Here is a 23,079-nt window from a genome sequence, read left to right on the forward strand (position 1 = left end):
CTTCAGTCGTCCATGCCTGTCCCTGGCTTCCTCGCGTCCTTTGCAGACAAGGCCCAGTCCGCCATCAACGCCACCCCGCTCGCCGCCCATCTCCCCTCCCGCGACCGCCCCAGCAGCCCCGACCCCAGCACACAGCCCCCCGCTAATACCGCCGCCGCCCAGGGTGGAGGCCACAGGTATGCCTTTGAGAGCATCTCCCACCAGTTTCGCTCCCTCGGTCAACAGTATTCGTATGCCAGCGTCCTACCCCACACATACTCTCGCTAACACACCCCCAGATCCACCACCCCGGCCCAAAAGATAGTCACCACCGAGAAAGGGGTTGCCCTCCACTTTGACAGCGTTGGCCGCGATTCCAAGGCGCAGAGCAAGGAACTCTACACCTGGGGCCAGGCCGAAGCTGAAGATCTCAAGGATGGTTGGTCTTCATCGCTCATACGTCTTGTTGATCGCTTAAGAATGCATCGTAGTGACCGATCGCCTCGCCTATCTCAACTTTGTTCAGGGCACCCTTACGGCTACGCTAGCCTCCAAGCTGGACGCAGCGCGATCGCCCTTCAAAGCCCTGCGGGACGCGGAAACCGCAATCGCTCCCAGTCGCACTGCCCGCACTGGTTTACAGACTCAAATTTCACGTCTCGAACATGACGTGCAAAAGTCTCAAGATAGGAAGCTCCTCGATCTGAGGGAACAGCTTCGCAGGGCAGAAATGGAAGACGCAGGCCAAGAACACGAAATCGAAGCTTTGAAGCGCAAGGCCGTCAAGGAAAGCGAACGTCTCAAATGGGAAGCGATCAGAGAAGTAGGCGTCTCTTTCTCATATTGACCTCTAGTTCTGACCGAGAACCTTCCATAGTACGGAGAAAAGCTTGTCTTACTTTCGCAAGCAGCTACTCCGATCATAGCAGTGCTTCCTTCCGCTCCTCCAACTCCCGAGCTTCCTTATACCGGTGCCCAGACAACTGGTGCTACCAGGGCTTCCCTTCAGAGGGCGCTCGATAACTACAAGACCGGCCATATTAGTCTTCCACCTCAGTTGGCTGCATCAGAACTCTCTCGTTCTGATACACGTAGTTTTGGTGAGAGTCATGCCCATGAGCTCTCAGCTCTGGCTTCTGCTTCTCCGGTGACCCAGCCATTCTCCCCGCCGCAGTCACATACATCTGTACCACAAGGCGTAAACCCTCAATCACATATGCCGGTACCACAAGGCGTAAACCCTCAGTCACATATGCCTGTAGCACAAGGCGCAAACCCTCAGTCTCCTTTACCTGACGATAACCTCAACCACTCTCCCGCGGCGATCCCCTTTTCGCCTCCGGCTGTATCCGATCCGTCTCAGATGAATGTTCCTATCATTACTCCCACTGTTGCTGAAACTGGAATACCTGTATCTGCTGGAGCATCCGGCCCTGGTCCCGCCAGCGGCTCACTTCGGGACCTTCATCCTTCCCCGCTCGCCGGCGGACCAGCTTCTCAACATGAGACTATAGAAGAAGAGAAGCGCCGTCTGGAAAGCGCTTACTCTAATCCAGCAGCGGTACAAGGCCAAACTTCGCAAGCTCCTCCAGCAGCTTACGAGAGTGCTGAGGAAGAGAAGAAGAGACTTGAAAGAGAAGCGCGCGAACGCCTACTTCGTCAGGCCTCAAGCCAATCTAATCAAGGCAAGAAGGATGGGGATGATGAATTGCCCCCATCTTATCAGGACATTTGATTCAAGTATGATCTAGGATATCTTCAAATATATGATCTAAGCCAAGTTGGAAATGATTCTATTAAAGACATCTTATAAAGTGTATAATAAATAGTTGGATGAATTATCGGACTTCAGACCTTTGACATCAGGCGGCGGGTCTCTTGGGGTGTAAAATGTAAAATAATCGATAACACACGGACGAGGTTGGGCTGGTTCGAAGCGTCAGCAACGGCATGTTGGCAAGTTAACAGCTAATCTTACCCTCATTTCTTTGTGTTCCAGGAATTGCAGAATGACATTGCGTAAGTACTCGAGATTTACCTCTTCCTCGTTAGCTTGAGATGCAGAACCATCAGGGATAGGTGAACTGATACGAGGAGTACTTGGTGTAGGCGTTGGTTTATCCGACGGGCTACTTTCACTTGTTCGCGAGGTCCAGTAACCAACGCCAGGATTTCTCTGTCTTTCTAGCAGGGCGACAGATGATTGAACTTTCCGTAACTCTTCCCTTAAGGACTACGAAATGTGTTAACGGATGCAGTGCCTCTCACGAGTGAGTCAAGTCCTTACTTTATTAGTTTGGCGTAACTGACCCTCCTTGGTCTTGTCCTCTTCAACCTGTTTCTCCAAAACGGTGATCTTGGTCTGGAGCTCGTTTGTGACAGCTTGCGCGGAGATCTATGGAACGAATGTTATGCAAATCTGGGATAAGCGATAACGATAAAGATATCATACCTGAACATTTTCAAGGCGACTATTTATTTTCAACAAATCTCCTAGCCGATGTTCCAGTGATACGATTTCCTCGTCTTTCTGTCCAAGTTCAGTTTTGAGTTCCGCTAGAACTTCCTCTTCCTCTTCTTGATTCTTCGCAGAGCTCCCCAAAAGTCGTTTTAGTTCCTCTATCTCTGCGCCACGATCCTTGAGTTTGCGACTCCATTCAGCCTCGCTTTCATTCCTCTCCTTCTCTAGCACCGCATTGATTCGCTTGAGATCTGATACTTTCGCCTCGTACTTGGCTTCCGAGGCAGCTAGAAGATGGGCGACATTTTCAGCAGATGTACCTGGTTCACGAGACCGAAGATCCTGTTCTCGTTGCACTTCGTTTAGGTTATCTTTCAACAGAACAATATGGTCAGTAGCTTGACGAAGCTGATATTGAAGTTCAGTATTTTGATGCTGGATGCTCTCCAAAAGAGATTGAGCGGACTCCGTTTCGGCTTGTCGAAGCTGAAGCTGTTCAAAGAAATTGTTCTTATCCCTGGTCACGCTATTGAGCGAACCCTCCAACGTATTGATATGTGAGTTTTTGCTCGAGATTTCCTTGGTATGGGCACTCTACAGGTCAAGTAAGAAAACGCGACGATTGCAGGTTAATTGTGGCTTGTACCTTGGTTGTGATAGCCTCCAACTCAAATTGACCCTTCGTTGCTGCCATCTCTTTATTGTGCTGTTCTCTAAGACCGGTGATCTCATTTTCAAACTGAGCGCGTAGATTTGCCATCACTTCCTCCTTTTCTGCATTGATAGATTCTATCTCCCTGAGAAGCCTTGTTCTTTCCGCTTGCTCCTTCTCTCCACCTGCCCTATCTTTCTCTCTGAGCATCGCGGCCTCTTTCAATGCGTCTTCTTTGTCCTTTTCCGCCTTGACAAGTTTCTGCCGGACCGATTTGAGGAGACTAATCGCTTTAGTTCGCTTCTCTTCTTCATCCTTGACCAAATTTTTCATCCGCTGCACATCAGATTTGAGACTAGCAATCTCTTTTTCCTTTTGTGAGACTTTCTCTTCGGTTGTTGTCATAGATTTCTGAGCTTGCTCAAGCAATACATCCGTTTTACGCAGTTGATTCCGTAGCCCGTCAATCTGATCCACTTGGGAGGTTGAAGAAAGCTTGTGAGTTTCCCTTAGCTCTTCGATACGGTCTTCCTGGACTGGTATCAAGTTTAATATCGAATAACGTTACCAAATATGTTGATATCTTGCCTTCGAGCTTTCCGTTCAATCGTTTGATCTCATCCTGGTAAACCTGTATGTCACATATCAGATGATTTAGCATATCATATGGTGAAGAAACACTGGCCTCTGTCTTAGAGTTGAGGCTCTGCAGGTAATCCTTCAGCGCATTTGTATCTTCAATACTTGACAGTGGTGTCAAATCACGGAGCGCCTTATCTGCGGCCAATTTTTCCGCCTGTAGGCGCTTGAATGAAGTCGACACGTCTAGAGTCCGCTTTGAACTACGAAAAAGAGAAGCGCATGTAGGACAGACTCACCGGCGAAACGTTGCTCAAGCTCCCTCAGTCGTTCCTCCAAAACATCAACATTGCTCGTTGTGTCATCCTTGTCCAGTACCCCCGTCGCCGAGTCTTCGGATTCCATGGATGTACTGGCTTGTGTAGCAGGAGAACTCTCGACAACGTCATCCGCGACTACGGCCGGTTCAATTATGCTGCTTGAGGAGCCTTCAGCCTCCGTTGTATGATCGACTTCCGACTTTGGGTCCGGGAGAATTGAGGCGACGATTTGAGCACCAGCTTCATCCACATGATTAGATATACTGTTTTCTGAATCGTCTTGAACGTTATTGGGAACATGTGGCTCGGTATCATCTTCCCCAGGGTCAGACGACGGAATTTGATCGATTTCCAGAGGGGACGCCATGACAGGAGAATCAGGCAATGGGATAGAAGAAGGTGACAGGGGTGTTTCTGTCGCAATTGCAGACTCAGCAGGGGGAGATTTATTGAGAGCAGCGCTAGTCGTCGATACGTCCGCAGCAGACAGGCTTGCGCGTAGTCGTTCCTCCAGATTCATTTTATGACGCGGTTTATCTGGAGATGCGACAGAAGGCAACGACATACTGTGTGTCAATGATGCCTGGGGCCGATTTGTTATGAAAGATTTGCGCAAACTCGAAAGGGCAGACTCAGCCAGTTGCCCCGAGGATATCGATGAAGTTGGACTCTCTGCAGAGACGAGTGATGATAAAGATGCGTTATTATGTTCGTCTGACTGTGCATCGGTTGAACTACGTGGTGATATAGCGAGATTTTCGACCGCGTGGCGGAACTGAGAGAACATGTATGCTTAACTTGAACCCAAACCTTTGTGACTATGCCGACAATCACGTGTCAAATGTATACAATCCGAGTCTACTCAAACTATCAAGAAGATGCAGAAGAGGAAACAGCATTGACGTCCATGTCTACTTCTTTGCCTTTACCGTTGCTGAAAGGAGTCGGAGAATCTGTACGATAGCTTAGGGGCGTTACCGCTGCTGGCTCGGCAGTAGGCGTCACGATACCCGGTGTGGTGTTCGGTGTCGTCGAGGAGGCAAGCTGCCAGGCAGGTATTGACGGCCGGGTTATGGGGAGTAGTGGATTTGGGGAAGCTGGTAATCCAGTCGGTCGATTAAGCAATAAAGCTTTTAAAGATTTCATTTCCTGCTGCAGCTCGTTGAGGGACTGAGTGTGATGCTCCTTATTCCTCTCGATCATCTGTTTGGGATTTAACATGAGGAAGCTCAATAAACAGAGGATGTATTCATACCTTGGGCAGCATGTCACGGATGTTGTTGACTTCCTCGCGTACTTCTCTCATCTCATCTCGGGTCCGAATCTCATTCTGACGCATTTCGCCGACAACTTCTTCGACGTCCCGGGTCGTTCTGTCGATCTTGGACTTCTGTTCCTCTACCGCCGCTCTAACTGCGGTTGTCTCGTTCTGAATTTCCTTGAGGAGTGCCTCTGCGGCGTCGAACTGAGCATTGAGAGCGTCTCTATCCTCTTCATATGCTGAGGCGGTCGGAGGCTGCAGATGGGGCTGCAGATATTTCTACGGGCATATGAGCGCGTTATCAGAAGAAGATAAAACATACAACACACTTTGAACAAAGATATGGCACCATAAGTGATTGCACCAGATATAACAGCAGTAACCTAGCATAAGCAGGATGAATTCTCGTACGCCATGCAGGATGAAAGAGACTTGCAAAGTAATCTCGCCAATCCCATCGTTGTGCTCCTGGCGGGTATAATGTTTGAGAATAATTAGCAACAAACGCTGGCTGGTGGTTCGGGGACTGGGTGCTGCTTGAGGATTGTTTTATGGCTATGTCAATCTCCTGCGGGGTGAGGCCCTTGGCTTCGAGGAATTGGATCCGCTGGGCAAAAGGCGATGCCTGTGTCTGCGAAATATGAACAGGGTGCCAATAGATAAACGACGGAGGGACTACCTTTGGATCCTGGAGAAAGACGACGGCATTTCTGAGGAGCTCTTGACGATCCGGGGAAGACATTCGGCGGAGTGCTAAATTTAGAATGGGATCATTCAGAGGCGGAATTAGCCGGTGGTGGGACAAATTTCGAGAATTCACGGAACGTGGTTCCAACTTGACAATGCTCATTCCCGTGGCTGGCTGCAAGGGTATCTCGCGTGGTCTCGTGTCGTCGCGTCGTATGTCTTCTATTTTCTTTCGTGACATTTCCTCATTTTTCTTGCAGTTTCCCTCGCCTGGCGGTGCTCTTCTTTCAAGCCATGCTCGGCTAGTCTGAGTGCGTATGCATTTTCCTGCTCCATAGAGACGCGTACCTACTGTTCTCAGTTACTCGCAGGGGTTATGCCGAACAATTCATGCGCACTAAAGCGCACATGAATATTGGCACTATTGGTACGCAATCTTCTCTGCACACCAATGACTTCGCCTGACGCGAACTCAGGCCACGTCGATCACGGAAAAACAACTTTGACCGCTGCTATCACCAAGGTTTTATCCGAGAAAGGAGGTGCCTTGTTCACTGACTACAACCAAATCGACAAGGCGCCCGAAGAGAAGGCTCGTGGCATCACCATTAACTCTTCTCATGTCGAATATGAGACGGACACCCGCCATTACGGTCATATTGACTGTCCTGGTCACGCTGACTGTTGGTTGAATTTGTCATCTTTCTAAGGACGCTTAATGACTTGCGACAGATATCAAAAACATGATTACGGGCGCAGCACAAATGGATGGTGCCATCATTGTAGTCTCAGCCTCAGACGGTCAAATGCCTCAAACTCGGGAACATCTTCTCCTCGCTCGCCAAGTTGGTATCAAGAGACTGGTGGTTTTCATCAACAAGGTGGATCAGATTGATGACCCAGAAATGCTGGAACTAGTCGAAATGGAAATGCGCGACCTTCTCTCGACCTATCAGTTCGAAGGCGAGGAGACTCCTATCATCATGGGCTCTGCCCTTGCTGCACTTGATGGGCGCGATCCAGAGGTTGGTGCCAACAAGATCCGTGCATTAATAGACGCCTGTGATCAATGGCTTGAACTCCCTCCTCGTATGGCTTTATCACTTGGCACCTCTTCAGCCTTCTCAATTTCTTTCAGTAACTTCGACCAACCCTTCCTCATGCCCATTGAAGATGTCTTCTCCATATCCGGACGTGGTACTGTTGCAACGGGTCGTGTGAGTCGCCCCTGTCAACGTCTGTAAATTCACTGTTGTTCAAGTCCGTTGTAGGTTGAACGTGGAACTGCGAACAAAGGTGCGGAAGTTGAGATCATTGGCCATGGATCAAATATGAAGACTACTCTTATTGGTATCGGTGCGTTGGTATCCAAGGCCATTCAATAACAAAACTCAAGTCATTTTAGAGATGTTCCGCAAAGAGTTGGATAGGGTCAGTATTCAAATGTACGGTTCAATGATTTTGTCCTGACGGGAAATAGGCCCAGGCTGGAGACAATATGGGAGCTCTTCTGCGAGGTATCAAACGAGAGCAAATTCGCCGCGGACAAGTCATTGCTGCACCCGGTACAATCAAATCGGTGAAAAAGTTCCAGGCTCAAGTTTATGTTTTGACAAAGGATGAGGGTCTGTAGAATGAATCCCATAATCTGGATTTATATTTAACTAATGATTTGCATAGGTGGTCGCGCAAATCCGTTCATGGCGAACTATCGTCCACAACTTTATCTTCGTACTGCTGACATCAACGTTTCTCTCACCTGGCCTGAGAATACTGCTGACGCGAATGAAAAGATGGTTTGTAACCTTCCGATTTACTAGAGTTGAATTTGAGAAATTCCACAGATCATGCCCGGGGATAATGTCGAACTTGTCTGCGATCTCGTTCACGACGTGGCCGCCGAAGTTGGCACGCGGTGAGTAAAATGGCATTCCTTGCTCGCCTTGTCTGACATAAGGTTAGATTTACCCTTCGTGAGGGCAACAAGACCAGTGAGTTCATGTACCAATCTATCTATGCAGTCTACTTAAATTTTGATTAGTCGGCACTGGCCTCGTAACCAAAGTACTTGAAACAGCCTGAATGACGTTGCCGCAGCGAGTTGTTGTCCGAGGACTAATCGCCCCTACTCCTACGTGAATACATGAAAAGTAATAGATTTCGTGCCCATGCGTGGATCCCACCGAGCCACTTATTTCTTGATGCTATGTAATTTATTAGATTAGTCCACATTAGACTACTATTTTGCAAATACTACTCGGTTTTTATGCTTGTCTCGTGTTTCAAGCCAACGCCTCTTTTAGAAGAAATGGAGGTGATATTACATAAAACAGAGTGAAAAACTCTGTTCGAAATTTCACACTGGCTTAGCCCTTCCCTTCCTGCCATGCAATCCCTCTTGCGAACTGCTACTCGTTCTAGGCCTGCCTTGTCGGGCCTTTGGAGGACAAACCTTGGTCGCGCGACCTACCCGAATCTCGGAATACGCACTTTAATAAGTGAGTAATCTACCCGCTACTCCGCGAAGGACCCAGACTAAGAAATGACCAGCGAAACGCTATTCAAAGGATCATGAAACAATATCGTACGACGATCAGACAGGAATTGGTACTCTCACTATTACCGACCATGCCCAGTCCACACTTGGGGATGTTGTCTTCGTCGAACTTCCAGCTGAGGGTAAGGAAGTCGAACAAGGAGGTATGTTACTTTGAAAGAGTAAAAGTTGTTCTGCGCCTAAATGTTCGACAGAGACGGTTGGTGCCGTAGAGAGTGTCAAAGCTGCATCGGATATTGTGAGTCGCGTCCTGATCCGACGACCTTTTTCTAGCTGACGGAGTATACTCAGTACTCGCCCGTTTCTGGAGTTGTTGTCGAAGTGAACCGCGCCCTTGCAGACCAGCCAGGAAAGCTTAACAAGTCTGCGGAACAGGATGGTAACATTGTCCTACTATTCGGTTGAAGAGAAACCTAATGTTCAATTCTAGGATGGCTCTGCAAGATCAAACTGTCGGATCCTTCGGAAGTAGAGAAATTGCTCACGAAGGAAGCTTATGACTCCTATATTAATAACAGTGAGAGCGCGTAACTAGAGTGTAACTTGCATTCAATTTAGAGTCATGATTTTGTTGACAACCAAGTGGAGTTGAGAATGCAACAATGCTCCATAAATTCTAATTTGTAAATTACGATGAGGGTGTCGAAGGTTCGTATTTGTACTTCTCTCCCCGTGCCTCCATTCTATTTTTCGCCTCTTCAAGTGCCCAAGTTTGTATGCTTGAAGGCGGCTCAGCGAGAGTTAAAACTAGAGGAATGCATGGGCATACCTTGTATCAGGCTTGTAATACAGCATCACAGCTGCAAACGCCATAGAACCAAACATTCCCCAGTACCAGATGTTCTCCCAGTCCTCCTTCACACGTTTCTGCCCAGGTGGCGGAGGCTACAAAGAGGAATGGATGAGCTTGACTCGGTGCAAGCACGCCGGTAGACCAACTTACCTTTTCCCCGAAGAGATAACCTGACGGTTCATTATATTGAGGTGCTTCATTGGATGCAAATCGACGCCCAGCTGCACGACACAGACCAGGACGGGCGACACGAATGGCAGCCGACAGCATGATTTAATAGAGTAAGTAAAGAGACAAGGTCGACGTTCGGAATGCCCGCCCGTGCGAAATCCGTGACGCTCCTGCCAAACACCGACATGCATGAGCCTCATACCGCTTTCGACATGATCTCGTAGTCATATTCCTCCCTGCTTGGATCATCCTCCGCTAAATAAACACTTGGTGAAGCTGGGTCGGGTTTGAAGCTATTTTTCAAACCATTAGGAAAAACCTTCGATCGATGAGAAGGACCAATCACCCGCAGGTCTGGTAAAATGTCATAGCCTTCTTATTGGCTGGCCATGATTTTGGATGGATGAGCGCCTCACGTTGCTGGACAAACTACTTCTTGCTCACCCTTTAACACTGTGAGTACGGTTTTATCCATATCGAAGAACTTGCAAATGCCGAAGACGAACTCCATCACCATCTTCCCAAGTCCGCGTCTTTGATGTTGAGCGGAAAGTTGAATATCATAACTAGCCGAATCAGCAATCTCAGCCCAGTGTTTTTCGCGTGAAAACACGAACCAATACACAACGCATCCGCCTTCCTCGTTCTCGAATCGAAACATACAAAAGCCAATCATCTTCGAAGTCTCTTCTTGGGAATCATATATAAGCAAGAAGCGGGACAGGGTGTGAAATATCTCTTTCTTTCTTTTAGCCGGCTTCCATCCGAATGACGAATTGGAGTACCTGAAGCCCTTCGTTTGGTTTCTTTCCGGACTCAGTGTATTTTTGTGCACGTACAAATCAAACATATTCTCTTCATATAGATCCCACATATCTGCTTTTTCTTTTGCCTCCAATTCCGAATTGTGAGCAATTCTGATGAACGGCCTGTATAATGACATCAGTTGGTGTCTTGTAGAAGTATTAATCTAACTAACATGGTATCATTTCGCTCCAGACAAGCCAGAATGTCACTTGAAGTGGCCTGTTACAGATTAAATACAATCGTGATCATGTCGAAAAAGCTACCGACGTTGACTGCGCGACGAACACGACCACTTTTCCTACTCATCTTGTACTCGGATTAAAGTAAGATTCCAAGGGTCATTTATCGTGGTGTATTGGACCGATCTGATGGCGTGACTATGTCACAGGAAGATAGTTCCTCAGCTTAACATCGATTCACTTTTTTCCCTCTTAATTTATCTCTTCTACTTGCCCCCAGAACATCCCAGCACAATGAAACTCGATGCAACCGACCTCAGGTACATAACCTCGGATGAATTCCGTGTCCTCACGGCCGTATGCATTATTTACCACATAGCTCAATTAGTTATATTGATCTCCGACAGGTCGAGATGGGTTCCAAAAACCATGAAGTCGTCCCTACATCTCTGATTGCTCAGATATCAGGACTCAGGAATGGTGGCGTAAACAAACTAATTGGCAATCTCGCAAAACGCAATCTTGTTTCTAAGATGCAGAACTCGAAATGTCAGTCGAAATAATGGTTTACAAATTACGCTGCTCATGTACATTACACCACAGACGACGGCTACCGCCTCACTTATGGGGGCTACGATTACCTTGCTATGCGAGCACTTTCGAAACGAGATTCAATGTATTCTGTCGGAAACCAAATTGGAGTAGGCAAGGAATCAGGTACGTTCTGAAATGAGCACTCGTTCACATAAACCCTGATATATATTGATAGACATATACATTGTTGCAAACTCCGAAGGGGAAGAGATGGTCCTGAAGTTGCATAGGTTGGCATTCATCGTGGCAATTCGTAGGATCTCGTTGAAACTGATGCAGGTTAGGTCGCGTATCCTTCCGTGCAATCAAAGAAAAACGCGACTATCTTGGTAAACGGAAGTCTGCATCATGGATGTACATGTCAAGACTAGCCGCTCAGAAGGAATGGGCTTTTATGAAGGCCGGTGAACTAGATACTCATAGGTCCAATCAAGCTGACCCGATCGACAGGTCCTGTACGACAATGGCTTCCCGGTCCCTAAGCCCATTGACCAAGCACGACATTGCATTCTCATGGGATATATCGATGCTTATCCGCTGTGAGTTCGCTATCCCAGAGCAGGTATCCGACTTCTAACGCAATCGCTTCTTGGTCAGGCGTCAGGTCGCTGAGCTACCCTCTCCTGGAAGATTATACTCCAAATTGATGGATCTCATCGTCCGCTTTGCTAATGCAGGCCTCATACATGGCGATTTCAATGAATTCAACATTCTTGTCCTGCGAGAGACTGGTGAACCAATTGTTATTGATTTTCCGCAGATGGTCAGTACGTCTCATGAGAACGCGGAGTGGTAGGTCATTCTTTCTGATCACACAAAATATATCCGATTTCTGATTCTGAAGTGTCCAAGGTATTTTAATCGCGACGTGGAGTGCATCAGAACTTTCTTCCGACGTCGATATCAATATGAAAGTGTACTGTACCCAAAATTCAGTCGCGTTCTCAGAGAATGTCCTTCGGGAGAAGAGTTCCGACTCGATGTAATGGTGGCTGCCAGTGGCTTTGGCAATAAAGAGATGAAAGTGCTAGAAGAAGTAAGTTTACTTGATACTGCGCAAGAACGTAACTTAGTATCCTTCACAGTATATAAATGCTAATAAAGATCATGAAGAAGAATCAAACGAAGTCGACAGTTCAGAGGAAACAGATGGGGATGAGAAAGAGAGTGAGGAGGATGGGGAGGGAAATTTTGATGACGATCATGATATCCAGAAAGACGATGAAAAACTAGAAGAGGATGCAGTGGGTGACCGCAACGGTCAATCGTTACGAGAGCCTAGAGCTTCTGACGGTGGTAATTGTCAGCCCGGGACGACCATCGCGCTCGTGGATGCCAGCCCTGAGATGCAAGGGGACGTAAAACGCTCTTATTCACCTTCTCCTGACGGGATTTCTAAAAGCGTCGAGGCTTTGAGGCTTTCAGATATCAAGGTCAAAGTTACGTCCGATATTTCAAAGGCTCGTTCACATCAACAGCGAAAGTATCACTCAAAGCGCAGTACGCACAGAGCTGGACGACCCCAAGGCAGCAAAGCCAAACAAGATAAAAGAATTAAGGTTGACCGTGGAGGCATTTGGGACTAGGCATATATATATGTAACTTAGCTGAGTGTAGTGTTAAGTAATGATAACCTTGGGCATCTATCATTCCCACGCTTAGAACTTAACATCCCCGCCCACAACCGCACTCCTCACATGGATTATACAGATCTAGAAACTTATCAAGTTCAATTATCCCAAGTTGAAGGGGCTTTGTCTAGTGATCCCGACAATGCGGAACTTGCATCTTTGCGGTCCGAACTCAAAGAGCTCATCGAGCTCACCGAGGTTGCCATCGCACAGGCTGAAGCAGCGTCGTCGTCCAAGGTGGAGGGCGTGCGTAGATCAGTCACTTCGACGCCCGTTCACACATGGTCCGCGGGAGATGAATGTTTGGCAAAGTATTCCAAGGACAGTAACTGGTATCCCGCTCGGATCACGTCGTTGGGTGGCTCGGCGGAGAATCGTGTTTACAGCATTGTGTTTAAGGGCTACAAGACGACGGAGTTGGTCAAGGCGGCTGACTTAAAACCAATGCCTTCAAACTCTTCAATCGTCGCACCGTCGTCCAACAAGCGTAAGCTTACGAAGGCGGAAGAGGAGGAAAGAGAGAGGAAGAAGAAGAAGAACGAGAAAAAGCTCGAAGTAAGAGCCGCAAAAGCAAAAGAACAGACGCAGAAGCAGGCGAGTTGGCAGAAATTTACCAAGAAGTCGGAAAAGAAAGGTGTTCATATAGCCGGGGTTAGCGGAACAAGTATCTTCAAGACCCCAGATAATCCTCTAGGGAAAGGTCCGTCTCCACATTGACTAAAGTATCGTTACTGATAACCTTTTGGGTTAGTTGGAGTCACTGGGAGTGGCAGAGGAATGACGGAGGTAGCTTCGAGAATAAAACACAAATTTGCCGCCCAGGACGATGAACAATAGGCACAGTGCTAATCCAGTTCCTGATGAACGAGTTCTTACCTAGAATATTTTGTAGATGATCCAGAAGGCCCTCATTATTGTCCGTGCTTACCCTCTGGATGTGATACAAAATTCAAATCTTGGCCCAACGTCGCAAATTTTACATCTATCTCTGGAAGTTCCTCGCACAACGGGTTTTACGCAATAACTGAGTGGCATCGTCTTTTTGCCTATAATAATCTCCACTCATTTAATCGTTCATAACTCGATCTCTTTCCCAGACCAGTCAAAGCACACGACATTACCTCTTCCGCCTTTTCAAAGGCAATACGCGCACTCGCGTTCTTCACTTGAGGCGTAAGCCGATTCAGCTTTGATGATTCGAGGACTTTATTTACAAAACTGGGACGTTCTTAAGAGATAGATAAATCATCTTGTTCCGGAAGCCGAGCCGAACTAATTATAATATCATGTATGCATATGAACAATACCATTCCCTCGGTCAGTAATTTTTTACAATTGATATTGCGAGAGTTTTTACATATTGTCGCCGGCCATACCAATTCTACGGGTTCTATCGTCATTTTGTTGCTTTGATCGCTTTCCGTACCGCAACCTGCATTTTGCCATCCAACTAATACGATGCTAGCTTCCATTCTCCCAACCGTGCAGCAAACACTCTAGTTCTGCGTTCTAGTTTGACAAGTCAAAAGATGTGCCTTCGCTATCAAGCAAAACAACCCACCGCTCTCTCGAGTTCTAGCAGTTTCAACTTGGCGACTGAAACCTCGTGCTGAAGACCCGATACCATACTCTTTATCAATGTTAGATCAGACTCGGAAACGAACAAGTGCACCGTAAAAGTTACCTTTGCCGTCTTTGAATTCAGGCCTCGAAAAGGCTCCAACTCCGCTACGGACACGGGGCAACAACCAACACTAGTAAAAAGATATGTCAGACAGTCGGGAACGGAACAAAAGGCACCGCACTCGGAAATCTGGGCATGTATTCTGTCAATATGGGCTTCAAGGCTCGCTAGATATATCGTACGCCGGTGAGGTGCACCAAGTATCGATCTAGACAGGGAATGAGACAACCTATGGAGGACGCGGCGGACGAGCACCTACAACTCGTATGGACTGAAGATCAGCTTTTCAAGAGCATGGTTCCAGATACGTCTTCTCTTGGTCTCGTCCTTCTTCGCATATAATCGAGCGTACGGGTGCGATATTCGCAACTTGCTGGATGAAGAAGCGTGGGCGAAATATTTGCAAGCAGTCCCAACGGGAGGTTTGCCAGTGATTGGGATTTCAGTCGGAAGGCCCGAGCTCAAGTCCCCAGTCGAGGAGGAAGAATAGTGCCGAGCTTTGCCAGGCTGAGGTGAGAGAGAGAAAGGAGTCCCTGACAGCATTTGTATGGACATGGGCGCGTAAAGAGAATAATTGCGACGGCCGGGATCTTGGGACTGGGACTGGATGTATAGCGAGCGCGAGCAGTTTAAATGTGGGATGGTAGTCGTCTAGCGAGAATTTTTTTTTTTTTGCGGCAAGATCTTAGATAGTATCGACGTGCTACAATGGGAAAGTAGGGTTGTCGAGTTCGAAACGGGCAGTGAAGAGTACGCTTGAGACCATTGACGGGTACGAAAAAGCAGAAAGACGATATGCCGCTCGATCCGCGCGCTCGGGCCAGATTGAGGCTGGATCTTGGGCTGGATAAATGTAGATTCGAGAGATCTGGGCACCTATCATGACTGATCCGGCTATTGAAGGAGCTCTGTAGTAAAATAGCCTTTCTGCCGCGACGTGGCGCTCAGTTCCCATCACCAGACATAGTCAAAACAGTGCTCAGTTTGGTCGCGTGTCCCGCTCTACTCGAATTAGCAGTGACCCTGAAACCCTATTCCAAGGCGCGTCCAGACTTGCCACTCTCCTTGGTCACCACTGCCGCCGTTGCAGAACCCGTTTGGCTCTCGCTTCAAAGGACATCGCCAGTAATATCTGGGCTTCCTCGAAAAATGAAGGCCGGGATTTGATCGATGGCCCAATTAGTACCCATCCCTCCTCCCGCTGTTCCATTCTGGCAGTGCATTTCCTCTCTTGCGGGAATTTGGAGCCAACTTGGAGCCATATCTTCCTGAAATGTGCGCTTCTTGCGTTGAAACCGTGGGGACTCATCAAGAACATGTCATTCGCCGTCTGTTGTGACTGTCTTCCTCGCTACAGCCATTGGCCGCGCAATCCTCAAATGACCTGAATACTGTCGAGTACAAACCACCATTAAAGTCTGAGATGTCTCTTGCTCGACCGGAACAATTGTCACATACTATCTCTGAGGTTAGCGGCCGACAGACTTATCGAAGAACCCCACTCGCTGGATCCTTCGAGGAACCGTATTTTCCCTCTTCGGCACGGCCCCTGAATTTACCTCGAGAGATCCTGGCGAATCTGAACCGTAACCTCGTTCTGCTCTCGCGATCAGGCTTCTTTCCCTCCACTTGAGTAGTCCCAAATTACGTGTGACACAGATCCAGTCGCCTTTCTACATCGCGACGGACTTCCTCTACTGGCCACACACCGTCAAGAACTCTTAAAGCCGCAGCCCTGCTGCAGGCCCTACATTTACACCCTCTATTTCCTTCGGTCTACTTGTCACTCGTCATCTCTCGCCAATAGATATGTTGCACTTCGACTACGAAGATTTCGCTCAAACCCACCAATACGATCCTTACACGACCGACGCCGGTGACGTGGGTGCCTACAAAAATGCTAACCGGAATAGTTTTTTCATAATCTATCAGGAACATAATCACAATCCAGGAATCCACTCGAGCCCAGGAGAGGGCCACTGTGGATATAATCATCTCGTATTTCGTCAAGAAAATTTCGTTGGCTCCCAACAATCATTCGCACCTGAACTGCAGACCCCCGCAGGATTCTGCACGGATGAAACGTTTTGGGAAAGCCCGAATCTTACGCAAAGGCCAGAGCTGTCTCATCTCCATGCGCCTGTACCTCTTCCAGGATGCGCATCAATTCTTCGTACCCACTCGTACCAGTCAGAAGAGATCAAAGTGGCAAATTCCGATTCCATTTCATCTCTTCCGATGGTACCTCAGTATCAGCCTGGTTACCAGGTATATGCATGTCCGCCACTCCAGCGAAGTGAATACGGCCAGCTCCCTTCGCCACCATCTAATTCTACACACCAGTCAACATTTCTTACCCCCAGTGAACTTCTAGTCGAATTGTCAAACCAAGAAAACCAACATCCATCCAAAATAAGCCACGGCCGTGTGGGTGCCCTAAAGAAGCCGCCGCGCTTTTGTGATTCTTCGACATCAACTGCCCCCGTTGTTGGACCGTCTTTTCTGCCGCCATCTGCCAACGACAATAGTACGGAATCAATAACCTCGCATGAAAAGAAGCGGCATTACCTTGAGTGCCTTGAACATTACGTGGCCTTTCTTCATGAACACTGTCGACGCAATGGTTTAGAACCAGCACCTCTTGAGCGTATCTCAAGTTATCGCTGTCTCAATAGTAGATCTATCCGGGTTAGTGTGGCTCAGTGGCGCTGTATCAGACATCCTTGCTGATCACCTTTCCCTTACGCCATTAGTCTCTCCTCATTCACATGGAGAAAGTGACTAGACAAATGAAGGACCAGATACTCAGGGAGGAACAGAAGGCAAGCTTTTAAGCTCAATTCGTACATGCCGTTAGCTGACCGTCTGACATTAACTAGTTTCTTCGCCTTCGTGACGCCCTCCATCGACAGGAGTCAAACCTTGAGATGGGACAGAGTGTATAGAATACGCCCTAGCCTCCTTCCGATGCATAATCGCATTGGCCTACCCGGATTGGTACTTAATGTATAGTGGAAATAATAATAATATCTCAGAATGTCTCTCTGTATCATATGAATATAAGTTCCGACGTCCTGCGTTGACGGGGTTCGCATGACTCTAGGGTTGAAGCTGAAAAATTAAGTTTGGAGCTTGAATGGTCTTCAACAACTTGAAGTCCGACGATGACACCAAATGGTTAGATCACGTGAATCGGTGTTCTCAAGTCTTTTGTAATGAACCTTGATGAGCTCACGAGAAACTGCTTTCAAAGTGGAGTTTCTGCCCCCAAGGTGCGCCCAGTCAATTAGATTACAAAATTCAAGTGCCGACACGCGTAAAGTGGCTGGCACTGTGCCGCAAATTCGTCGACAAAAGCCCTAATCCACACTCCCATGAAGTCGTAGAAAACAGCTTAAGCAGTTCGTCTATCGTGTCCCCAAATACATGTAAATGCGTCCATGACCAACTGACATATTTGAGCCAGATTCTGTTCTGGTACTCTTTTCCTCGTATCCAGGCGACTCTGAGCTCCAAGGATATCTGAAATATGCAATTCAGAGCGGCATGCTATCACTGGCAACATATGTTTCGACGTTTCTACAAGCCGCTCGGTCTTCAGAATTACACACAGCATCAACTCTCGATCTACTTTGCCGTGTCGCCCTAGATGCTCATTACTCGTCGGGATTGTCACCAATCGGGTCGATAGTGTCTTTCACAGAAACTCCTGTGACCATACTCAACACAATACACGATGCTATGGAACTTCTACGAGCCAGCTATACTGAGCTGTCGATTTCTCACTCTCATCAAATCATCTCGTCCGCGTCCGAGCTTCTGGTCCTCCTTCTCTCCTGCGTCTCAGATTATTCACAGATACCCCATGCTCAAGCTGCTATGCACTATACTAACGCCCATCGTTTGCTCACTATCCCTTATCGTTTGGAACCAGAGGTCCGACAAATGTTAGAAAGCTACTTGGTTGCTTTGAGTATCTCAATGGGTGACGACACTAAGGCCGCGGAGGAGGCCCAGATGATACAGTCGATGCAACTTACCTTGGGAAAGCCCGATGTGCAAGGTTCCGGCAGGGACATTATAACCTTTGGTTTGATGTTACATCAATGGGTATGAGTTAAATTTTCAGCGGAGTTTGCACATTGACTTTTACACGTCTCACAGGTTGATCAGCGTGGTCATGATTATGAAGTCGGTTGTACCAATGATGCTATTGCCACTCTAATCGCAATCCTTCGGTGGACAGCCTGGACACCGACTGTATTCTATACGCAGTTGCTAACGACAGCCTTTATGTGTCTGGCACAGAGTGCAGGCATGAGCATCGTATGGAAAGCTTTTATAGTTGGGCGAGTGGGTAATGAATTTCTGCATCCAGGAATTTTCCCCTGATGAAGACCATAGCTCCCGACCCTGCTAACGTCTTTCGAGGCGGCTGCTACCAAAGGTGATAATGCTTCGCAGGCTGACTGGGTAGGTTTAATATTGCGCAACATGGATGCCGTTGCTGATTCTCGGTAGAGAAATGCGATGTCAGCTGCTCTGGAGTATATTTTCAGACGGCCGGACCTCGTTATAGAATGTGAGCACGTCTTGTCCCGTGCATCAGGTCATTCGGAGGATGATTTGTGCGTCATGGTTTTACTTGGATATTAGCATAAAGCTGACGATAAATATAGGGAGCGACCCTTTAATCGAGACCTGCTTCAATCTCTGATTCGCCATGAGCTCATTGACGTCGATTATGCGCTTCAACTAGACCCTTCCTTCACTATGGAAACTGGATCACGACTGTTTGCTGAAGCACAAGAGGCAGGCGTGGATTTCGTGGTATGCTACTGCTTCTGGAGAGGATCATTGTGCTGACATGTCGTGGTGAAAACCGTTAGCTATATATTGAAAGCAGAATAGGGTTGGACATCGAGGTCAATGATGCTTGCGCCTGGATCAATCGTATCTGGCGTGATTGCAGCAGTCATCATTTTTTTGCTCAAGTGGCGTTCAACGTATGTCGGCTCCCAAGTAAGACGTACGCAATGACCTTGATGGCTTTTCCAGCGATTCATACAGTTCACAAAATCCTTGAACGCAGATGATCTAGGTCACCTTTGTCGTATCCTCTACACCAGTGATTATGCTTTGGAAATTCTTTCGCTTCATGTGAAGCTTACCGAGGTTGTCTTCCACGCTTTGCGGTTCCTGGATGAGTACGACTGCGAATCCGTTGGTAAGCGAACATTTGCATACAAAGAAATCTTTACTCACTGGATTGCAGGAAACCCGCAAACGGCCGTCAGTCACCTCGGAAATATCATTCTTTTAGTACAATATGTGATCATACGATATCAGGTAAGGTTGTTTTCATCAACCGCAATCGTGAGTTAACACCGGAACAAAGTTGAATCCTACTAGTATCTCTATGATGGATCAGACAATATCAGCTGCATATCTATTCTCATCCGCTCACGTTCAGGACGTAGGAACATTGCCAACAGAGGAGGCCGTCGCGTTCTCTGCCTGGTTTAAGGCCCTTTTTGATAGTAACAGCGAAGGTATTGAAGACACGATTCTGAGGTGGGTATATATAAAACGTATCTCTTCACCTGCCCTGGGACTTAAGCCACCTTCAATAGATCCACTCCACCAAAACTTTTGTTGCGGCTGTCGTCCAGTTTGATAGCGCACGCCCTCAGATCTAAACTAGAGACTGATGTACTGAAAAACGGAATATCTTATTTCACCAGTGAGCTTCTTAGCTGGACTCTCTTTAATGTGGTCCGTGGAGTGCTCAGGGAATTTGAAGCAATCAAGTGCGTTTCTAAGCCATCTCATAGCTGATGTTGTTGATAATCCTCCATTTGCAAGGCCCGTGAACCCTGCTTTCTTGGAGACCATTCAAACATTTGTCCTATCACCCTCGTGCCCTCGTCCGGTTATATTATTGTGCAAAGATCAACTCTATGACCTCCTCAGTCTCAAAAGGCTGAAAAACATCACGACTTTTGACGTAACGGCTATACGAAACAAGTTGAATGAAGTGACTAAAAGGAATGCCTCTGGTATGTGCCCGTAATTATTTTCGAAGCCACTCTCCAATGGCTATCTAGACACCGGTAAAATGGCTGTCGCCAACCTGCAGAGCTGGGAAGCACAGTCTAAACAGGACATACATAACGCCATCACTGCGGCATCTGCACAAAAAGTGCCTCGCCTCAACATCGAAAACTGTCTCCGTTTCTCCACCCCGACAAAGTTTCTTCACTCTTTCTGGTGTGAGATTCTCATTCCTGGTAGCATGAGGGAAACAGAAACGGTCAAGCGCCTTGCCACCTTCGTCCTGGCAATGCCTCGGTCTTCAGAAGCCCCACCGCTGCTGCCCATCTTTTTACACATAGTGCTTCCCTCGCTCATCAGTAACATTGATTTGCAACAACCGTCAGAGCAAAGTATCGCTGCCGACGTCTTGGCCACTGTCATATCATCTGCTCTCATCGCCGCTGCACACCTCGATTGGGCAGTTAGGACCATTAGTGGGGAACACAAACCTGTGTTGGGTCAGCATAGTCCAGCGTTAGTGAGACAGCTAGCGGCTGAACTACGAAATGCGCGAAATCGTCAAGCTGGCAGCTTGGTCGCTCAGAAACTGGCGGCATCACAAAGCTTTGCATCAAATTTCCCATTTTTTGTGACGGAATTAAACGCGTAACAAGTGTAACAATTAATCTATATACCATCGTACAAAGTGCGTGTATGACGTAGATTACACCTCGATAGAGGGCGGGGCTGTAAAACAACAATTAATATAAACTTGCAAAATGAATAGCAATTTGGAACTGACGGCAGCAAGTGTCTTCCGAGTCGCACGATTCATCCAAAGGGCATCGGATTAGGCAAGATAGTTCATTGGTACGCTGGTGATTCGAGTTAATCCAGGATACATATAAGAAAAAGGACAAAGCTGCCCACCTTCGGATCAGGATCGCCAGTCTGTATATACTCCGGTTGTATCGTAGAAGAATGTATTCCGAGATGATGCAAAACTGTACGAATGTCAGAGGCTACATGCATAAAGTCAAACTGGCTTTCAGCCAAAACGTGGACAGAAGCAATGAGTTTGCTTTCTGATAATTGCCAGACGTGCAGCTCGTGTAGTGATAAAACGCCGGGGACCGCCAGAATAGATGATCTCACTTCGTCAATAGAGACTGTTGACGGGACACCCTGTAGAAGAATGAAAGATGTGCTCCGCACTGTAATTTGGTAAGCAGCAAGGTTAAGTGTTCTTTGAGGCAGACTGACCGAGCGGGAGTGCGTTCCAGAAAATTATCACAGTAATGACTAGACTGATGATAGGATCGAAATAAAACTTGAAGCTCCATGAAGTCTTCCAAATAACAAGTCCAGTGGCTATGACACCAATGTTACCGAGAGCATCTCCGACTACATGAAGAACCAGAGCACGCATATTCATGGAACCAGCTTTGGAGGATGATGTTGAAGGCGAATCTTTCGTAGTTTCAAGTAAAGGTGCTTCCTCATCGGCGGAGGGAAGTACTTCATGAGTGACGGGGTCTGCCATGGAGCGAGAACGTGAGCGGGTCGGACGGTGATGGGGATATGAATCACGTCGATCACGGCGGCGGGACTCTGGCGAAACAGAGCGTGGTCGAGCCATGTTTTCGGCCGTTCTAACCATAGAAGCACGGGTGGCAGCAGGGTGTCCAATAAAAGGCGTATACGAGTAATCTGCTTCGATTGAGGGAGTAGGAGATGTCGAGGTGTCACGGATATCCCTAGCAGTACCCGGCGTCGGGGATGCAGCGACGAGAGGCGACCGTGAGGAATGTGTTTTAGGCTTGTCTTCATGCTCAGGGTGCTCTATCGAGCATGACCCAGTGAGTAACAGATATGAAAGAGGTAGAAGGACTCGTACCATGGAAGAGGAAGAGCCCAACAATATTAGAGGCTAAGCCAAACGAGCCAACGATAACAACAAGGCGTGGACTGGAGATTTCTAATGGTGAGGTGAATAAAAGGGTGAGCATGACATGACGTCCGAAGAGTACCTGTAGTCTTAAAAAAGCGTTCCAACGCTTCCATAAAGATCGAGAAGCACAGAGCCAAGAGGAAGACGCCGTTGACGAGGGCAGCCAAGATTTCGGCCCGATGCCAGCCATAGGTGTAGCGAGAATTGGGCTTGTTGGAGGCGGAAAGCTAATAAGGCGAGTTAGAAAGGACGGGCTGACAAAAGAAAGGAAATGCAGTGACTTTGATAGCGTAGAGGGCCACGATAAGACTCAATACATCGCTACGGAGACATCAGTGAATGATGTTGCACAGAAAAATAGCGTCGTACTTGAGCATATGGAAACTGTCAGCGACGAGGGCGAGAGACCCCACGGCATATCCTGTGCACAGTTAAGATGACAGAGAGGAGAGGTCAGAAGGAAGAACGGACCGACGATGAGTTCGATAAAGAAGAAAAGAACGTCGATGACGAGGAGAAGGGTGATTCTGGTTGAGCGGGAGAGCCCCATGAGGGTGAATATTGCGACCGGCGGTAAATGAGCAGGAGAGGTGATTAATGGCTTTGTCAGCGGCCATTTTCCTGCCCCACCTTCTTCTCGCCTCCACATTTCTCCACACGTTCTACCTCACAAGTCATAGAATACGCCTCTAGATCGTCATCTTCATCGTCCAGGGTGCTTCGGCCGCTTGCAATGA

General features: G+C 47.7%; 12 protein-coding genes across 12 annotated transcripts; 6 read left to right on the plus strand and 6 right to left on the minus strand.

Moving 5' to 3' along the window:
• Positions 1-12: 12 nt before the first annotated feature.
• On the plus strand, positions 13-1,905 carry AGABI2DRAFT_239474 (hypothetical protein; the record flags this gene model as incomplete). Its single annotated transcript, XM_006454918.1, has 4 exons — positions 13-230; positions 279-418; positions 471-802; positions 857-1,905. 4 exons carry the CDS (start codon positions 13-15, stop codon positions 1,712-1,714), a joined length of 1,548 nt encoding a protein of 515 aa, XP_006454981.1. The 3' UTR covers positions 1,715-1,905.
• Positions 1,655-4,778, minus strand: AGABI2DRAFT_239477 (hypothetical protein; the record flags this gene model as incomplete). The annotated part of the gene is made up of 7 exons (XM_006454919.1): positions 1,655-1,905; positions 1,958-2,212; positions 2,267-2,374; positions 2,432-3,034; positions 3,087-3,623; positions 3,661-3,917; positions 3,971-4,778. The coding sequence occupies 7 exons, from the start codon at positions 4,776-4,778 to the stop codon at positions 1,828-1,830; spliced, it is 2,646 nt and encodes an 881-aa protein (XP_006454982.1). The 3' UTR covers positions 1,655-1,827.
• On the minus strand, positions 4,770-5,994 carry AGABI2DRAFT_182370 (hypothetical protein; the record flags this gene model as incomplete). Its single annotated transcript, XM_006454329.1, has 5 exons — positions 4,770-5,194; positions 5,247-5,531; positions 5,582-5,635; positions 5,689-5,883; positions 5,932-5,994. 5 exons carry the CDS (start codon positions 5,992-5,994, stop codon positions 4,862-4,864), a joined length of 930 nt encoding a protein of 309 aa, XP_006454392.1. The 3' UTR covers positions 4,770-4,861.
• A 101-nt stretch (positions 5,995-6,095) lies between these two features.
• AGABI2DRAFT_189677 (hypothetical protein) lies at positions 6,096-8,214 on the plus strand. Its single transcript, XM_006454330.1, has 13 exons — positions 6,096-6,152; positions 6,200-6,250; positions 6,301-6,366; positions 6,416-6,622; positions 6,672-7,028; positions 7,077-7,156; positions 7,211-7,295; positions 7,345-7,370; positions 7,420-7,564; positions 7,620-7,735; positions 7,784-7,854; positions 7,902-7,930; positions 7,981-8,214. Exons 3-13 carry the CDS (start codon positions 6,330-6,332, stop codon positions 8,019-8,021), a joined length of 1,194 nt encoding a protein of 397 aa, XP_006454393.1. The 5' UTR covers positions 6,096-6,152; positions 6,200-6,250; positions 6,301-6,329; the 3' UTR covers positions 8,022-8,214.
• Positions 8,215-8,241: 27 nt separating this feature from the next.
• Positions 8,242-9,218, plus strand: AGABI2DRAFT_239523 (glycine cleavage H protein). Its single transcript, XM_006454928.1, has 5 exons — positions 8,242-8,437; positions 8,490-8,639; positions 8,691-8,734; positions 8,788-8,875; positions 8,927-9,218. The coding sequence occupies exons 1-5, from the start codon at positions 8,326-8,328 to the stop codon at positions 9,025-9,027; spliced, it is 495 nt and encodes a 164-aa protein (XP_006454991.1). The 5' UTR covers positions 8,242-8,325; the 3' UTR covers positions 9,028-9,218.
• NdufB11 (Ndufb11 subunit of NADH dehydrogenase 1 beta subcomplex) lies at positions 8,820-9,604 on the minus strand. The gene is made up of 4 exons (XM_006454331.1): positions 9,440-9,604; positions 9,266-9,381; positions 8,928-9,215; positions 8,820-8,877 (listed from the first exon to the last, which is right to left on the minus strand). Exons 1-3 carry the CDS (start codon positions 9,557-9,559, stop codon positions 9,125-9,127), a joined length of 327 nt encoding a protein of 108 aa, XP_006454394.1. The 5' UTR covers positions 9,560-9,604; the 3' UTR covers positions 8,820-8,877; positions 8,928-9,124.
• A 52-nt stretch (positions 9,605-9,656) lies between these two features.
• On the minus strand, positions 9,657-10,573 carry AGABI2DRAFT_239526 (acyl-CoA N-acetyltransferase; the record flags this gene model as incomplete). The annotated part of the gene is made up of 5 exons (XM_006454930.1): positions 9,657-9,835; positions 9,905-10,245; positions 10,300-10,389; positions 10,440-10,486; positions 10,535-10,573. The coding sequence occupies 5 exons, from the start codon at positions 10,571-10,573 to the stop codon at positions 9,657-9,659; spliced, it is 696 nt and encodes a 231-aa protein (XP_006454993.1).
• A 167-nt stretch (positions 10,574-10,740) lies between these two features.
• On the plus strand, positions 10,741-13,653 carry AGABI2DRAFT_182374 (hypothetical protein; the record flags this gene model as incomplete). Its single annotated transcript, XM_006454332.1, has 13 exons — positions 10,741-10,803; positions 10,854-10,995; positions 11,050-11,163; positions 11,216-11,270; positions 11,320-11,440; positions 11,491-11,579; positions 11,638-11,832; positions 11,893-12,076; positions 12,126-12,441; positions 12,466-12,606; positions 12,751-13,371; positions 13,423-13,508; positions 13,564-13,653. 12 exons carry the CDS (start codon positions 10,741-10,743, stop codon positions 13,506-13,508), a joined length of 2,127 nt encoding a protein of 708 aa, XP_006454395.1. The 3' UTR covers positions 13,564-13,653.
• A 48-nt stretch (positions 13,654-13,701) lies between these two features.
• AGABI2DRAFT_239528 (hypothetical protein) lies at positions 13,702-14,993 on the minus strand. Its single transcript, XM_006454929.1, has 5 exons — positions 14,615-14,993; positions 14,477-14,563; positions 14,356-14,425; positions 14,233-14,301; positions 13,702-14,180 (listed from the first exon to the last, which is right to left on the minus strand). The coding sequence occupies exons 1-5, from the start codon at positions 14,908-14,910 to the stop codon at positions 14,133-14,135; spliced, it is 570 nt and encodes a 189-aa protein (XP_006454992.1). The 5' UTR covers positions 14,911-14,993; the 3' UTR covers positions 13,702-14,132.
• A 1,171-nt stretch (positions 14,994-16,164) lies between these two features.
• On the plus strand, positions 16,165-17,189 carry AGABI2DRAFT_114154 (hypothetical protein; the record flags this gene model as incomplete). The annotated part of the gene is made up of 3 exons (XM_006454333.1): positions 16,165-16,236; positions 16,288-17,043; positions 17,109-17,189. The coding sequence occupies 3 exons, from the start codon at positions 16,165-16,167 to the stop codon at positions 17,187-17,189; spliced, it is 909 nt and encodes a 302-aa protein (XP_006454396.1).
• A 420-nt stretch (positions 17,190-17,609) lies between these two features.
• On the plus strand, positions 17,610-21,164 carry AGABI2DRAFT_214397 (hypothetical protein). The gene is made up of 14 exons (XM_006454334.1): positions 17,610-17,627; positions 17,678-17,756; positions 17,822-18,465; positions 18,520-18,708; positions 18,760-18,828; positions 18,877-18,987; positions 19,039-19,185; positions 19,245-19,361; positions 19,414-19,582; positions 19,631-19,704; positions 19,754-19,929; positions 19,989-20,165; positions 20,221-20,414; positions 20,463-21,164. The coding sequence occupies exons 3-14, from the start codon at positions 17,902-17,904 to the stop codon at positions 21,059-21,061; spliced, it is 2,586 nt and encodes an 861-aa protein (XP_006454397.1). The 5' UTR covers positions 17,610-17,627; positions 17,678-17,756; positions 17,822-17,901; the 3' UTR covers positions 21,062-21,164.
• Positions 21,116-22,892, minus strand: AGABI2DRAFT_147755 (hypothetical protein; the record flags this gene model as incomplete). The annotated part of the gene is made up of 9 exons (XM_006454335.1): positions 21,116-21,138; positions 21,194-21,266; positions 21,322-21,605; positions 21,655-22,233; positions 22,289-22,369; positions 22,422-22,569; positions 22,624-22,663; positions 22,712-22,763; positions 22,814-22,892. The coding sequence occupies 9 exons, from the start codon at positions 22,890-22,892 to the stop codon at positions 21,116-21,118; spliced, it is 1,359 nt and encodes a 452-aa protein (XP_006454398.1).
• Positions 22,893-23,079: the final 187 nt, after the last annotated feature.

This window comes from Agaricus bisporus (assembly GCF_000300575.1).
Source record: "Agaricus bisporus var. bisporus H97 unplaced genomic scaffold AGABI2scaffold_1, whole genome shotgun sequence".
Classification (NCBI taxonomy): Eukaryota; Fungi; Basidiomycota; class Agaricomycetes; order Agaricales; family Agaricaceae; genus Agaricus; species Agaricus bisporus.

Excerpts from the sequence above, each read along its gene's own strand:
- AGABI2DRAFT_189677 (XM_006454330.1), top strand. The coding sequence starts at position 6,330 with ATGCGCACTAAAGCGCACATGAATATTGGCACTATTG. Across the intron at positions 7,296-7,344 it reads GACTACTCTTATTGGTATCG|AGATGTTCCGCAAAGAGTTG; the intron begins GTGCGTTGGTAT and ends AAGTCATTTTAG. Across the intron at positions 7,855-7,901 it reads GCCGCCGAAGTTGGCACGCG|ATTTACCCTTCGTGAGGGCA; the intron begins GTGAGTAAAATG and ends ACATAAGGTTAG.
- AGABI2DRAFT_239523 (XM_006454928.1), top strand. The coding sequence starts at position 8,326 with ATGCAATCCCTCTTGCGAACTGCTACTCGTTCTAGGCCTGCCTTGTCG. Across the intron at positions 8,640-8,690 it reads TAAGGAAGTCGAACAAGGAG|AGACGGTTGGTGCCGTAGAG; the intron begins GTATGTTACTTT and ends AATGTTCGACAG. Across the intron at positions 8,876-8,926 it reads CAAGTCTGCGGAACAGGATG|GATGGCTCTGCAAGATCAAA; the intron begins GTAACATTGTCC and ends GTTCAATTCTAG.
- NdufB11 (XM_006454331.1), bottom strand. The coding sequence starts at position 9,559 with ATGCTGTCGGCTGCCATTCGTGTCGCCCGTCCTGGTCTGTGTCGTGCA. Across the intron at positions 9,382-9,439 it reads GTTATCTCTTCGGGGAAAAG|CCTCCGCCACCTGGGCAGAA; the intron begins GTAAGTTGGTCT and ends TCCTCTTTGTAG. Across the intron at positions 9,216-9,265 it reads TATTACAAGCCTGATACAAG|CATACAAACTTGGGCACTTG; the intron begins GTATGCCCATGC and ends GCCGCCTTCAAG.
- AGABI2DRAFT_239528 (XM_006454929.1), bottom strand. The coding sequence starts at position 14,910 with ATGTCCATACAAATGCTGTCAGGGACTCCTTTCTCTCTCTCACCTCAG. Across the intron at positions 14,302-14,355 it reads TGAATTCAAAGACGGCAAAG|AGTATGGTATCGGGTCTTCA; the intron begins GTAACTTTTACG and ends ACATTGATAAAG. Across the intron at positions 14,181-14,232 it reads TGCTAGAACTCGAGAGAGCG|AACGCAGAACTAGAGTGTTT; the intron begins GTGGGTTGTTTT and ends TTGTCAAACTAG.
- AGABI2DRAFT_214397 (XM_006454334.1), top strand. The coding sequence starts at position 17,902 with ATGCTATCACTGGCAACATATGTTTCGACGTTTCTACAAGCCGCTCGG. Across the intron at positions 18,709-18,759 it reads AAGCTTTTATAGTTGGGCGA|CTCCCGACCCTGCTAACGTC; the intron begins GTGGGTAATGAA and ends TGAAGACCATAG. Across the intron at positions 19,705-19,753 it reads ATGTGATCATACGATATCAG|TTGAATCCTACTAGTATCTC; the intron begins GTAAGGTTGTTT and ends ACCGGAACAAAG.